Here is a 14,411-nt window from a genome sequence, read left to right as displayed (position 1 = left end):
ACTGATAAACACCTGCTATTTGGGCAGGCTTGCTTAGGCTGAAGGACTAAATGGCCTTTATCCATTGAACACTCCCTGGAAAGCTTTAAATACGTGGCTGTGTATTAATGGCTGGGGCCATCTCAGCTTCCAAAAGGGGGAGAGGAGGGACACCTTCCCCTAGAGCAGCTTGCTCCAAGCCCCTGTGTCCAACCTGGCCTTGAACACTGCCAGGGATGGGGCAGCCACAGCTTCTCTGGGCACCCTGTGCCAGCGCCTCAGCACCCTCACAGGGAAGAGCTTCTGCCTAAGAGCTCATCTCAGTCTCCCCTCTGGCAGGTTAAAGCCATTCCCTTTGTCCTGTCCCTACAGACCCTTGTCCCAAGCCCCTCTCTGGGTTTCCTGCAGCCCCTTCAGGCACTGGAGCTGCTCTAAGGTCTCCCCTTAAGGAGCCTTCTCCCCTCCAGGCTGACCCAGCCCAGCTGGCTGGCAGCATCCAGACACAGAACCCAACAGTTCATCCCATCCATCTTCACCCAGTTACCTTCTCCCCAAAATAAGCCTCCATGTGTATATATATGGAGGAATACATGGAGTAATGCCTGAAGGAATACGCTCACTCCCATGTGAGTATACTCAGCAAGGATTACACCAAGAACATCCTCCTCTGATGCACCATTGATGCTATGGCAGCATCCTCCTTCCATGCTGTTGGATTGGAGCAGGAGGTGGGAAGAGCTCTGAGAACAGAAGCAAAAAGCATTGAGACAAAGGGCAGGGAAGCTCTGCAGCCTCTCACCGTGACAAGACATGGGCAGGGGTGAGTCAGGCTGAAGACAACCTGTTCATTGCAGACAAATGGCACCACGAGATGGGTTCAGTGGCCATTTAGCACGTAACTAGTGGCTGTGCCACTGCGTTGCCATTCCTGTGTCCCCCACCTTCCCCCAGCGCCTGCAGGAAGCAATGGCTCTGCCCCAGGGCTGGTTTCATCCTGCCTGAAAACGTGATGGTGAGAAAGGAGCTGCTGCTCGGGTGCTCCCAGACTTCCAGGCTTCCTCACAGGCACCGTGAGGAGCTTTTCCGAGGCTGAGGCCAGCCGCCATCCATTCTCCTACTCAGGCAGATGAGTGTGGAGTCAATCCCTATGGGAACAGGATGAGAGCACCACTGGAGCCCATCACCGCGGCAGCAGGGCAGTCAGGTCAAGGTGCACCAGAGGCTCTGAGTGACACATCCCTTCACATCTCACACGATCAGGACAATTCCAAGGGAAGAGGGGAGTGTTTCACGGCGCCGAGAGGAGCACCAGCACCATTCAACAGCCCCCGTGGAGCACCACGATCTGCGGGCTTCCATTATGGTGGAAACCAAAGCCCTGCTGGATCATTCCGTTTTCCAGCAGGAAAAGACGCTTCCTTGCTTGGGATTTCAATCACGGACAAAGATTCCAAACGCAGCCAATTGCAGCAAGAGAGGCGTGGAAAGGAGGGAGGAAAAGGCTCCCGTTATGGCTGCGAGGGGATAGAGTCCAGGTAGAGGTGAGTGCTGAATGACCCTTCCTGCTGCCAAGGGGAAGGCTGCCCAGCGCTGGGATTGACTCCTCCAGCAGCTGGAGATCCCTAGGGAAGGAAACGGCCTTACACTGGCTCTGAGCTTGCTCTGCGGTACCTGGTGGCCACGTCTTAACCAAACAGCAGCAGGCGGCTCAGTGGGAACGGGTTTGGGTTTGTCCTGATGGGGTTTATCCCAGAGGAAGTTTCTCAGGAGGGATGGGGAGAAAGGGTAAGATCTGAACCATTCCCTCCCATCCCTCCAGGCTCCCCCATTCCTCTCCTGCCCAAATTGGTTTGCTGAATGTGAAGAGAGAAAAACAAACTCAAATCATGGAATCATGGGATAGAATCAGGGAATCAATGAGGTTGGAAAAGTGCTTTAAGCTCACCCAGTCCAACCATTCCCAGCACTGCCAAGGCCACCACTGACCCATGGCACTGAGGCCTCGTCTCCACGCTGTGTGAACACTGCAGGGATGGTGGCTCCTGTTCCAATGCCTGAGCACCCTCTGGGGAAGGAATTGCTCCTGATTCTAATATTTAATGGTTAATAATTAATAAAAATTAATTAATAATAATAATTTTCCTGAATATAATAAATAAAACCTGACCAATCCAATTGAAGCACTGGCACAGAGTCCATCTATTGGGCTACGGAAGGTGTTTCTCATCGTGCAGTTTACCCTCAGCCCAATACAACCCATGTTGGTGTGGCATCTTGGTGCTGTCCCTTTGCCTTATCAAAGACACCTGCAACCAAATCACTGCGCGGCACTGCAGAGGAGCCAAAGCACAACGCACCCGCTCCGGCAGCAGGGAGGTGAGACCCGGAGCCGCGCTCCCAACGAGGGAGCATCGTGTGGGATGCTCCAAGGATGCGAGGGGATGACCCGCAGCGTGGTACCCTCGCGATAAGGAGCACCACCGGCCTCTCCCTCCCTTCCCATCAGTGCAGGTCGCAAGGGGGCCCTGCAGAGGCTCCGATTCCCAAAGATTTCCTGCCTGGAAAACGTTCTCTGGGTCTGGTCCCTCACCCAGAAGCCGCCTCAGCCCGGCCGGCAGCAGCACCTAGTGGCCATGTCCTTAGTGCCTGCAGCGTGCTGAGGCCCCGGTGCCCCTCTGTGCTTTAAACCGGGCTCGTTTGGGTTGATGTGGGTCAATATGAGACTATGATAAATCAAAGCACGACGCGATGGGAAGGGAGAGCTGCCGGGGAGCCTCACACCCCGTGGTGGGGTGGATTATGGGGGTGGCATTGGGAGGATGCAGAGCGGGGTCTGCCCGCGGTTTGGGGCTATTCATCCTTGTTTTGGGGCGATTCACTCGTGTTTCGGGGCGATTCACTCGTGTTTCGGGGCGATTCACTCGTGTTTCGGGGCGATTCATCCGTTTTGGGGCTATTTATGCTTGGTTTGGGGCTATTCATCCGTGTTTTGGGGCGATTCACTCGTGTTTCGGGGCGATTCACTCGTGTTTGGGGGCGATTCATCCTTGTTTTGGGGCGATTCACTCGTGTTTTGGGGCGATTCATCCGTTTTGGGGCTATTTATGCTTGGTTTGGGGCTATTCATCCGTGTTTTGGGGCGATTCAGTCGTGTTTCGGGACGATTCAGTCGTGTTTGGGGGCGATTCATCCTTGTTTTGGGGCGATTCACTCGTGTTCTGGGGCAATTCATCCGTGTTTTGGGGCGATTCACTCGCGTTTCGGGGCGATTCAGTCGTGTTTCGGGGCGATTCCTCCGTGTTTGGGGTCTATTCACTCGTGTTTTGGGGCGATTCATCCGTTTTGGGGCGATTCGCTCGTGTTTTGGGGCGATTCAGTCGTGTTTTGGGGCGATTCATCCGTGTTTTGGGGAGATTCACTCGTGCTTCGGGGCGTTTAGAGGCGGGTTCTGCCCTGGCCTCTCCGCGAAGCGCGGCCGCTGAGGAAACGTGGCCCCTCCGCCGCACCGTCCGTACCCATGGCAACAGCGGAACCGCGGCCCAGGCATGGCGGCCGCGGGCAGCCCCAGCGTGTTCCTGGTGTCGGTGACCGGGCAGATCGAGAGCGGGCGGGTGAGCGGCGGGAGCGTCCGGTAACCCCGCATCCACAGCCCCGGGGCTGGCTCCTGGGGGCGGCGGTGCCGGCCCCCCCCTCGGCCCGTGGCGGCCCTCGGGCCCTGCCGCTCCCCCGGCGCAGCCTCTCCTCCTCTCCCCGCAGTTCCCGGGGTTCGATGACCTCTACTGCAAGTTCTGCTTCGTCTACGGCCAGGACTGGGTCCCCACCGCGGTAAGGACGCGCTCTGCACCCCCGAACCCATCCCGCGGCACGGGTGTGATGGGATCCGTGCAACCCCCCCGTGCATGGCACAGGGAAGGGGTTGGGGTGGAAGGGACCTTAAAGCTCATCCAGCTCCAACCCCAACACCTTCCACTAGAGCAGCTTGCTCCAAGCCCCTGTGTCCAACCTGGCCTTGAACACTGCCAGGGATGGGGCAGCCACAGCTTCTCTGGGCACCCTGTGCCAGCGCCTCAGCACCCTCATAGTGAAGAACTTCTGCCTTAGATCCAACGTAAATCACCTTGTTTCAGTTTGAACCCGTTACCCCTTGTCCTATCACTACAGTCCCTAATGAAGAGTCCCTCCCTAGCATCCCTATAGGCCCCCTTCAGACACTGGAAGGCTGCTATGAAGTCTCCACTCAGCCTTCTCCCCTCTCCAGCCCAAATGTTCCCAGCCTGTCTCCATATGAGATGTTCTCCATCCCCTGATCATCCCTGTATCCATCCTCTGGCCTTGTCCAACAGCTCCATGCCCTCCCCGTGTTAAAGACACAGTGCTGCTGGGGGGGAAGGGGGGGATATCACCTCCTTTAACCTGCTCCCCACAGGGCCTGGAGGAGGGCATCTCCCAGATCACCTCCACGAGCGACGTCTCACCCACCACCCTCGTCTGGAACTTCCCCATCGACATCACCTTCAAGAGCACCAACCCGTCGGGCTGTGAGTGCGGGGCGTGGGCCATGGCTCCTTCCCCGAGCTCCCCCGCTCACGTTCCCTTCCTTTGCAGGGCCCCAGATTGTCATCAGCGTCTACGGACCCGACTTCTTTGGCCATGATGTGGTCAGAGGTTATGGAGCTGTTCACGTCCCCTTCACCCCCGGAAGGTGAGGGTGGAACCTGGCTTTCGGGGCAGAGGCAAAGAGGGGTTTTCCTTAGGTACCGCTTGTGTCGGGATCATTCCTCTCTCTCCTTAGCAAGTCTTGCCTGTTTGGTACAAAGAACAGGGATTTGCTAGCAGGATAGCAAGTAATCTCTAGTGATCCTGTAAAGCCACAGCTGGGATGTGGAAAACCCAAGTGTGAAATGCAATACATCTCCATCAGCACGCTCAGCATGTGCTAAGCTTTCATTCCCAGACTCTTCCTATATGACAAACACTCTTCCTATATGACAAACATATATGCACTCTTCCTATATAACACTTCCTATATAACACTCTTCCTATATAACAAGCATATATACACTCTTCCTATATAACAAACATATACTTTCCTATATCACACTCTTCCTATGTAACAAGCATATATACACTCTTCCTATATAACAAACACTCTTCCTACATAACAAGCATATATACACTCTTCCTATATAACACTCTTCCTATATAACAAGCATATATACACTCTTCCTAAATAACAAACCTTTCCTTGTGAGGAGTAGGTGTTCAGTTGCCTCATGAGTCTGAAATTCCAGCACCTTTACACATAGAAGTCTTTCCAGTGCTGTTTGCTTCATCTCTTAAGTCCTGTGCGCCTTGGGTTTGTTGTAGGCATACGAGAACCATCCCTATGTTTGTTCCAGAGTCCACATCCAGGCTGCAGCAGTTTACAAGGTAATCATTAAAGACTTCTTGGTTTTAAGTCCCTGCTCGTGGTCACAAAGGTTTACACTGGAGCGTACACATGGCTGCATATTTGGATCTTAACCAGAGTTTTGTAGGTCAAACCGTGCTTTAGGTGCCTCAGTCTTTGAGGAGCTCGCTTCAACCATGTTAGCAGTGATGCTGGCTCCATTTATTCACGGCACATTTGAACACTGTTGGTTTAGAAAGAGCTCATGTCAGCAGAGCAGGCTGCTGCTGCTGCATGAGCTCCTGCACTCAGTGGCAGCTCCGTGTCCCGTGGGTTCATTCACGTCAGTGATGGGACTTGCAGAGGTGCTGCTTAGACTTCACTCAGCATTTTAGATGCCACTGGATGCTGAGGAGGTTTGCTGCAGTCCAACCCTAAATCCCACTGTAGCTATGGTTCTAGTGTAGCTGCGTGTTTGAAGTATCAAAGCTTCGGTGTTGTTCTGGGTGAACAAGAGGTGAATTGGTCTCAAAACCGTCTTTGCCATAGGAATATTCCATCTGGCCCAGAAATAACCTGGATTTAAGATGTGTATGAAGTTGGATTCATTTCTTTCCTTAGACAAAAGGAATTCCCTTAGCAATAAAGGGAATCACTCTTTGAAACCCTGCTGCAAACAAAAGCTGGGAGTCTCCTTAAGCCCCCCGTTGTGTTTTTAACATGCATTTAATGGGCTGTATCAGACCTAAATATCACTGAAGTTTCATTTCTCTTCTCCAAGCTGGTTCACAGGGAGACGTCCGGAATTCACTGACCCCAGAGTGGTAGCACAGGGAGAAGGGAGAGAAGGTAAGTCCTGCGAGCTCCTGGCTGCAGCCCGTCCGCAGCAGGCCACAGCTTGGCCATCCCCTTGTGCTGATAAAAGACTGGTTATTCCTGTTGGGATATGGGCATCCAACACCTATGCAGAACCCTCTCCTGACCAGCTGTATTCACCTCTTCTCTCCTAGTGACCAGGGTGCGCTCTCAAGGCTTTGTGACCATCTCCTTCAACGTAGTGACCAAGGACATGAAGAAGTTGGGCTACGACGTGACCCCGAGTGACATGCAGGACCCTTCCCAGGGGCCTCTGACAGAGGGGATGCACATGTACTGAGCTGGGCCATGAGGGCTTCAAAGGCTGACAGAGGTCAGAGCTTTGGGGCTCGCTGTGGCAAAGTGAAATGAGCACCTGCCTCAACTGAGATATCTCATTGGAGACATCAAAATGTCATCATTATTAGGAATAATTTCATTATTCCAAAAGAAACAGAACCCTGTGAGGCTTTGGAACAATTACTGTCATCCTTTCAGTAAGATACAGGTTGAAATGGTATGTAAATCAATGTTATCAGCTATTATTCAGCCTTTTGTACGCTTTTTATACACATAAAGAGCAGGAAAGTTCAGAATTGTAGCAGTGTTCTTGGTTCAAACCAGCATTACAAGCCCAGCGCTCTTTACTGATGCTTTTTGTGGTAGAACTGGGAAATGGAAATAGCTGCACCTTCCAAAAAGGGAGGAATGTGGAACTGGTCCAGTAAGATGCACACAGGCTCCTCTCTGCCGTGTGCCTCCCTCTGCAGAAGCAGCAGCAGTTCCCTTCATATCCCACATAGACCTTTAGGGTTTGTGCAACTACTTCATGCACTGCAGACACAAACCTTCCCCACATTTGGCAGTGAAGCAACCTGTGCCTTTGCATCTAGAGCAAGATGCTGCCTCTTCCAGGTTTCACTTCTGCATCAAGGGAATTAAAAAGGGCAGCAGTTTTAGTTTAGAGGCGTTAAAGAGCCCCTGGTGTTAAATGTATCCTACCTTCTGGGAGCACAAACTGCATTTTAAGTGCAGATGTTGATTAAAAACTAAGCTTTGGAGAAGGCTCCGCAAAGGAAGATTGAGTTGTGTGTGGTCATGAGCAGGATTTAGCTCCAAATTGGGTACCAGCTGCATCGTGCTGCACAGGAAGGGAGGGAGGCAGCAGAAAGGACCTTCTCTTGCATAGCTCCTTCAGCCATCACCTTACACAGATACCATACCATGGCTTTCCTTGGCTGGTTTGCTTATCAGGAGGGCAGGTAAAGCAGCCATATAGCAATGCCCAAGTGCTGTACTCAGGCTTTCCTCCCATGGCATAACCTCAGAGCAGGAGCGGACCCATGTGGGTTGTTATTAGTCACAGGAGCTCCAATGCTGCAGCATGAGGGCACAGAGCCACCTGGGTCTGAAGAGCTGCTCCTCTGAGATGATGTTAGTGCTCTTCTTTTGGGCTGAATAAACCCACTTGTCTCAATGTATTTGTCTTGCCCCTGCTAGGTTTTGTTACCTGTTTGTGGCAGGACGTTCCTAAGTCCTCGGTCATCCAAGATCTGCTGTTCTTACAGGTACCAAAGAGAAGTGGATGCTATAGTAAAATGACTCATTACTTATTTTCCTATCTCAATTTGGCCATGTAACCTCTTGTGTTTGACTGCAAACACCCAAAGGTGACTGTGAGAAAGACTGAACACGAATCCACCCTGTAAGGGACTGACCAAGGCCTTGGTAACACACAGCATTGAACTGCAGAGCCAGGACACTGTCAGATGTAGTTAGAGAGATCACTTCACAGATGAGTGAATAAATGCAATGTATTCGATATGTATTGAATAAATGTAAGCTCTGAGACGTGATCAGTGTGATTTTGTTGTGAGCATTCTTAGCATCCTTTAGACTGTTTAGAAATACTTCCCAAACATTCACAGATGATTTTCCAGCTCTTTCTTTCTTCCCATCTTGTTTTTGTTGATTTTCCACTTCCAGGAAGCTCCTCCACCAGTTGTTTTGGCAACTGCTGTGATCTCGGGACTGAGTCATGCTGGAATCCAAACTAAGAAGTATTTCCTGTGGGCTGGGAGCAGAGGCAAGGAATTTTGTTGCTTTTTCAAAAGCATTTGGGAAGCGGCTCTCCGCAGTAGCGGGATCAGTATCAGTGTTTGAAAGGCAAACATCAAACCTGCTACTGCTCCAAGAGTTTGTTTCCCTTGAGCACAGTTACCAGCCCCCATTGCAATTAGAGCAAAACTGCCCAGCACAGATTCTGCTCATGAGAAACCCGTTAAACCCAGACAAAGCCCCAGCCTTGTGCCCGCAGGGATGCAGTGAACTTAACCACATGCAGCTTTGTGGTGTCCTGCTGTGACCGATCTCCTGCATGGATCCTGTTTCAAACTGGCTGCTTACCCCACTGAGGCTAGTCAAAGCTCCCATGTGTGTTTGCACGGGCTCCATCACACTGCAGGGACCCTCAGGAAAAAGGTTAAACCAGTGAAAAGCAAGGGTTTAAAACACTTCAATCCCAAACTCCGCTGAACAGTGTTTTAGATACGGGACTAAGCAGATCCCACACCTCTACCTGCATTATTTGGGCTCTTTACCTATTGCCTCTGGGTTTGATTGGGGGTTTTTGGCTCCTCGGTGTCTCCAGCATGTTAAGAACCCCCACGTACCTTCCTCAAGGCCTTCACACTTTGCTGCAGGAGCTCCTCAGCTTGCTCCTTACCCAAGGGCACACGCAGGGGCGATGCTTCCAATGCTTCCCGAGTTCGACGCTGCTCCTGCGCTCCAAGAGGCAACTGCTGATCCTGCCCATAACCATCTTCTTCTCCCCAACACAGCCTTGCTGCTGCCTCCATCAGCTGCTGGAAAACTCTGGTTTGAGGGGTGCTGGAGCACCTGCAGTGTGCACAGAATCCCTGCTCTCACGACACAGGAGTAAAAAGACACCCGCCTCGGTGCTGCCAAAAGGACATCAATAGGGCAGGGATTTACAACCCCTAAGTGTTGGTTGCAGTTAAGTGTTAAAGGTTCAATGAGCCCGTGCTCCAAGAACAGCCAAATTCCAACCTTGTTATAGCAGAGGCTCAAAGCGATTTCCTCTCACCCAGTTAATCCTCCTCCCTTGGATTCAAACCCACAGCTCCCAACCCCTTGTTGGCACAGGCAGTGGTGGGGGCTCCCAGCTGGTGCTGCAGCTCCTGTTGAAGTCTCTTCCCAGGCAGTGGAATTGCCCATAAACCTCCTAATGCAAATGGGAGGGGAAAAGCCTTGATCCAGTACCTGTGTCCTGACACAGGATGAGGCTTCAAGGCCATCAGACAGAATGAGATGAAGCTGGGGACTTGGCAGGAGCCCTCCTCTGCTCTCCTGCTCTGGAGGAGCTTTGGGGAGAGCTGCCTGCTCCCTTCATGGGAGAGTTCTGCTGCCACCATAGGAACCAGTCTAGGAGACAGCCAAGGACATGGATCAAACAGCAGCTTAGGAGCCAAACCTTCCAGAAGGAGGAAAATCAGTTGGATATTTAGAATCAGAGAATCACAGAATGGTTTGGGTTGGAAAGGACCTTAAGGTCATCCAGTTCCAACCCCCTGCCATGGGCAGGGACACCTCACACCAGACCATGTCACCCTGGCCTGTATCTTTAGGACCGGGCATTTGCAGCCCTTTCCACCAAAACAAACAGCAGCACCAGCTCCTGCCCTCTCCTGGCAGCTTTCGACCTTTAGGAAGATGCTGGAGGCTGCTGCCAAGGTTGTGTGGAGGATGCCCAAGCTCTCCCTGCTCCTCCACGGGGACTGCTGAGTGCAGTGATGCTGCCCCTTATCCTGAGAGCATGGGACAAGTACCTCTTAGTGCCACAAGCACTGAAGGAGCAGGACCCAGCCAGGACCCCCTGCACCAGTGAGTGCCCTGTTAGAAACCACCCTTTGGCCACCAAAGCCAGGCCTGAGCCTGCAGGAGGGAGGGTGCAACACAAGCTGCTTTCACAGCAGGGTGCAGTGATTCAGGCTCTGTCCTTGTGAGGGAAGCATCAGCAGGAGCAGGGAACTGCTGCAGGTTTCTATTTTTATGCCTCTATTCAGGCCAAGATATTCAAGCACCCAGATTCACCTCGCAGAACATCGCTGCTTTCAGTGCCAGACTTGCTAATGAAGACATTGAAAAAGCAAAACCCACCCCATCCCCGTCACCCAACACAACCCCAGGCAGCCCACGGTCTCCTCAGCCTTCTGTGCTGCTACAGCAAGCAGAAAGAGCTCCCTTCAGCTTGGTTACAGCCCTCAAGTTCATTCCCTAACTAAAAAGCCCTTCAAGGAGAACATGAACCCCACTGCCTGACTTGTACAGGTTCTGTGTTCACCGCTGTGGGGCAGAAGGAGGGTACTTGATGATTTTCCATCTTAGAAGTTACTACAGTACAGTGCTATGGGGAATCCCATGTGGGTTAGTGATGGCCTGGCTGGTGGAACAAGTCCATGCTGAGTCAGCATCCCATGGAGCCACTCAGCCCTTACACAGACAAAGGTCTCCTCCAGGCCCTAACTCAGCTGTGTGGCTCCCAAAGGCCAGGAAGTGTTCCCACAAAGGAGTTCTGAGGTAGTTGCATCAGGGGCTACTAAACACAGTGTCTTTGCTCCAGGAAGGTTTCTGCTGCCAGCAACAGGACCCTGGGGCTGCATCGAGCTCCAGTGACGCTGCATCGAGCTCCAGTGATGCTGCATCGAGCTCCAGTGATGCTGTACTCACTCACAAAGATCACCCAGAGTGTACTGAAGCAACTGAACTGCAATACTGGCAGCAAGGATGCCCTGGTGCGATTTCATGTCAGGTACCAGCACAGGGAGCCGAGAAGATAAAACACCTTCACTACCATCTCATTCAGCTATTTGAAATGTCACTGATTCTCCTTCACTTGGGAATGGGAACTCAATACTCAACAAGTGTTGAGAACACTCAGGTAGTGCCCAGGCTGCTTCTGTCACAGCCACAGATGACCATGGAACACCAGCTCCCACCATCCCAAGGGCTCCATTCCGGTCTAGCAGCACATGCTGTCCTCCTCCCTGCACACATGGATGTGCACCAGAACCTGCTCTGCTCACAGCAGCTGCTGGTGGCCACAAACATGCTCAAGTGCTTTAGAAGTGCTTTACTCAACACCTGAGGGCCCCATGATCCGACCCAGGTTTGGTTTAGCTCCCACTCCCCACAGCAAAGCCAGAGGATGCTCCATCTCCAACCGAGGTATTGCCACGTTCCCCCATTCCTAACTAATACTTCAACCTCTGGATGCCAATGGGATGCCAGTCCTCGTTGTTCTAAGCTCCCCATCAGAGGGCTGGTGATTAACCACCCTCATGGGTAACGGGCAGGAGCGAAGTTCCAAAGGGAACTTCCACTCATGGATACTCCAATCTCCAACGATAACAGGGTACGATGGATTGACAGCAAAGCATGAAGAGACAGGATTGCTACCACTGTATACACCACCAGCTCCTTGCTATTCCTAATTCTGAGCTCCCAAACCTCTGTCTTTACAAATCCCTGTGTCCCAGCTCACAGGCCAGGGAGGAGGTTACCTGGAAGTGGATGACTGGAAAAGGTGGAAGCTTTCAACACGAGGCTGCATAAACCACATTGGTTCTCTGAAACGTAGCTTGCAGGTGGTTGCTGGAGTCCTGCCAAAGCCATAGTAGGAGCTGGCCCCAACCATTGTCCCTCAGTTCAAACAAGCAGAGGAGCAGAGCTGCACCACTCAGCCCAGCACAAACAGTAGAGAACAGCAATGAATGTGTTCAGCAAACCCACCTGGGCAACGCCAGTGCAAGGGGAGGACAAGCCTCTAGATCACACTTTATCCAGAGAGCCCTTTTCCCCTGCAAAGGCAGGGAAATCCCACCTCACTTCACAGGAGAGGAAGAGGAAAGCCAGGACAGGGGGAGAGCAGCTCGCCCAAGGCCAGAGGAAGGCTCAGCCACAGCCAGATCTACCTCCCAATGGGCTTTATCAGCTCCTGCTCCCTCCAGCAACCCCTTGGCTTGCAGCAGCCACCTCCTCTAAAGGAGTATTAAGAATCAGAGTTGTTTCCATTCTGAATCCTTCCTGCAGTGAGCAGCTTTACTTTAACATGAGGCCAGAATCAAACGGTGGAGTATGGATCACCCAGAGCAGCAATACTCACACATGCACAGAAGATGCCTCCTTCTGGAAAAGGAGAGGTACAAAAAGCAGTAGGTACCTGGGCTGCCAGCCCTGCAAAGGAAGTTTTGCTGTGTTCTTTACCAGCCCAAATGCAGAAGCAAAATGAATCAAATTGAAACCCAAATGGACAGGGTTCCCCCCCTGTGGCTGCTTTTCCAATAGCAGGTCCCTGCCACCACTGTGGTTTTGGCACTAAGCGAAGGGTTTGATTAGTGATCAGCCCAATGGGCAGCAAACCATAACTACGGGAAGCCCAGAGGGGCTCTGCAGAGGTACCTCTTGAAGCAGCTTCCTAATGAAGTGCCCTTCAGTTTAAACCATCCACAATGAGAAGCTGGAATCACTTCCCACCCAGAGACAGGCTCCCTGCTCCCCCATCCGCAAGGCCACTGGGTCAATGGGAAGAGCAAGACCGAACTGGTGCAAATGGGATGCAAAGACTCCCAAAGCCAGCTCTGTCCCAGCTCCCCAACCCTTACTCCATGAGCTCTAGAAGCCGCTCCTTCCCCAGCCTCCTGCCTTGATATACATACGGAAGCCTCCACCGAGCCCGTACTCGATCATCCCTCCGGAAGCGCTGTTTTAAAGAAGCAATTCAGTCACCTGCAACACAACAAGTCTTCATTTTTATTGAGTTAGTAAGGTCTCAACTGATTCCGATTTAAGTGATCTATTAAGAAACCCTCTTTTCTCACAGCAAGAGCAGGCCTGCCCCAGGAAAGCGCTGCACTCATCCAAGGAATCACATTGACAATGTACAAGAAGCATCACTCCCCACAGCGGTTTCGTTCCTCCGAGCACCCCAGGCCTTTCAGCACAAACCTTAAACCACCTCAAGCAATGCATGAGCTTTCTGGAGAACTCAAGCATGGCAGTGACAGTTTTTCCACGGGGATCATAAAACACTTAGGCAGAGCCTGGAAAAAGCAACACGCCTGGAATATAAGCAATACAGTTTTAATTCTGACCAGTCACCTACAAACCCCTCGTCTTTCCACTGTTCTGATGGCATTAAGTATCACATTTGTGACATTGCTTGGGGATGGGGGGGGGGGGAAGAAAGAAAACAAACCATGACACAGAGATACAGACATTATGATACAATAGTACAAATGATAAATTATTTATACAGTAAATAATGTCAATAGTCAGCACAAATTCATAGAAAGCAGCCGGCTCCCGGGCTTATGAAACCAGTTTTGGTGATGGTTTCAGTTGTAACAGGGAAAGGAAGCGAAGTCTTGTGAGATTCTGCTGTGAAAAATAAACCCATCTCTTTCTCCGCGAGTCTGTGCAATATTAATACATACAGTACATGTTAGAATCTGTAACAGCAAAAGGGAAGATGGAGAACAAGAGCTGTCGTAGCTACGGGGCTTCAGAAAGACCGTAAACACCACAACCCACCACCACGGTTTTCCTTCCCTGTCCCCTCCATGGAGTTTAGTTTCTCTAGGGTATAAAACTAAATAAATAACTGAGCTTATTGGGGGGGTGGTGTTAAAGTTATGCCAAGGGTTGGGGTTTTTTTTCCATTTCTTTCCTTTTTTTCATAAAATATTTCACACTTTTCTCTTTGGTCAATTTGACCAGTAAGGCTATTTTGGGCTACTAACATTTGATAAATCCAAAGCACTTTTAGTATATTTTGCAAGTGAGAAAAAGAAGAGGGGGGAAAGGGAAACGTGTTTGGAGCAATACACCAGAGCAGATGGGAATGGGATACGCACACGTCCTCCATGCAAGAAGAAGTGGGAGGGTGAGGAGGGAAGAAGAATTCCTCTGGAGAGCAGTTAAGATTTACCGTTCTGCACACAACTGAAGCATCACCAGGCCAGGACATCCCCTGCAGCATCCCCACTGCTGCCCATGGGCACAGCTCCAGCCCAGGAACCAAAGCAGCTGCAGATCTACCAAACCTCTGTGACTCAGCTCCTGTCTCAACCCTCACACCAGGCTGGGTGTCTTGGCATGGTCAAGCCTT

The 14,411-nt window shown here is 51.5% G+C and overlaps 2 protein-coding genes across 2 annotated transcripts in view; both read left to right on the top strand.

The window, feature by feature from the left end:
* The window catches only part of SHMT1 (serine hydroxymethyltransferase 1), a 152,284-nt gene that overhangs the window by 2,095 nt on the left and 135,778 nt on the right, over window positions 1–14,411 (top strand). The window lies entirely within an intron of this gene.
* On the top strand, window positions 3,473–6,566 carry B9D1 (B9 domain containing 1). The gene is made up of 7 exons (XM_057420905.1): window positions 3,473–3,590; window positions 3,736–3,804; window positions 4,406–4,517; window positions 4,585–4,681; window positions 5,347–5,409; window positions 6,150–6,217; window positions 6,379–6,566. The coding sequence occupies exons 1-7, from the start codon at window positions 3,525–3,527 to the stop codon at window positions 6,522–6,524; spliced, it is 621 nt and encodes a 206-aa protein (XP_057276888.1). The 5' UTR covers window positions 3,473–3,524; the 3' UTR covers window positions 6,525–6,566.

Source organism: Pezoporus wallicus, unplaced genomic scaffold (assembly GCF_028554395.1).
Source record: "Pezoporus wallicus isolate ANWC-B61680 ecotype Strahan unplaced genomic scaffold, APGP_CSIRO_Pwel_v1 contig_13721, whole genome shotgun sequence".
NCBI classification, from domain to species: domain Eukaryota; kingdom Metazoa; phylum Chordata; class Aves; order Psittaciformes; family Psittacidae; genus Pezoporus; species Pezoporus wallicus.
This window is presented reverse-complemented; position numbering and strand designations above follow the sequence as displayed.

Bases quoted from the DNA above. Each gene is read 5' to 3' on its own strand.
- B9D1 (XM_057420905.1), top strand. From the start codon at position 3,525: ATGGCGGCCGCGGGCAGCCCCAGCGTGTTCCTGGTGTCGGTGACCGGG. The intron at 3,805-4,405 runs GTAAGGACGCGC...TGCTCCCCACAG, and splicing joins AGGACTGGGTCCCCACCGCG to GGCCTGGAGGAGGGCATCTC. The intron at 6,218-6,378 runs GTAAGTCCTGCG...CTTCTCTCCTAG, and splicing joins ACAGGGAGAAGGGAGAGAAG to TGACCAGGGTGCGCTCTCAA.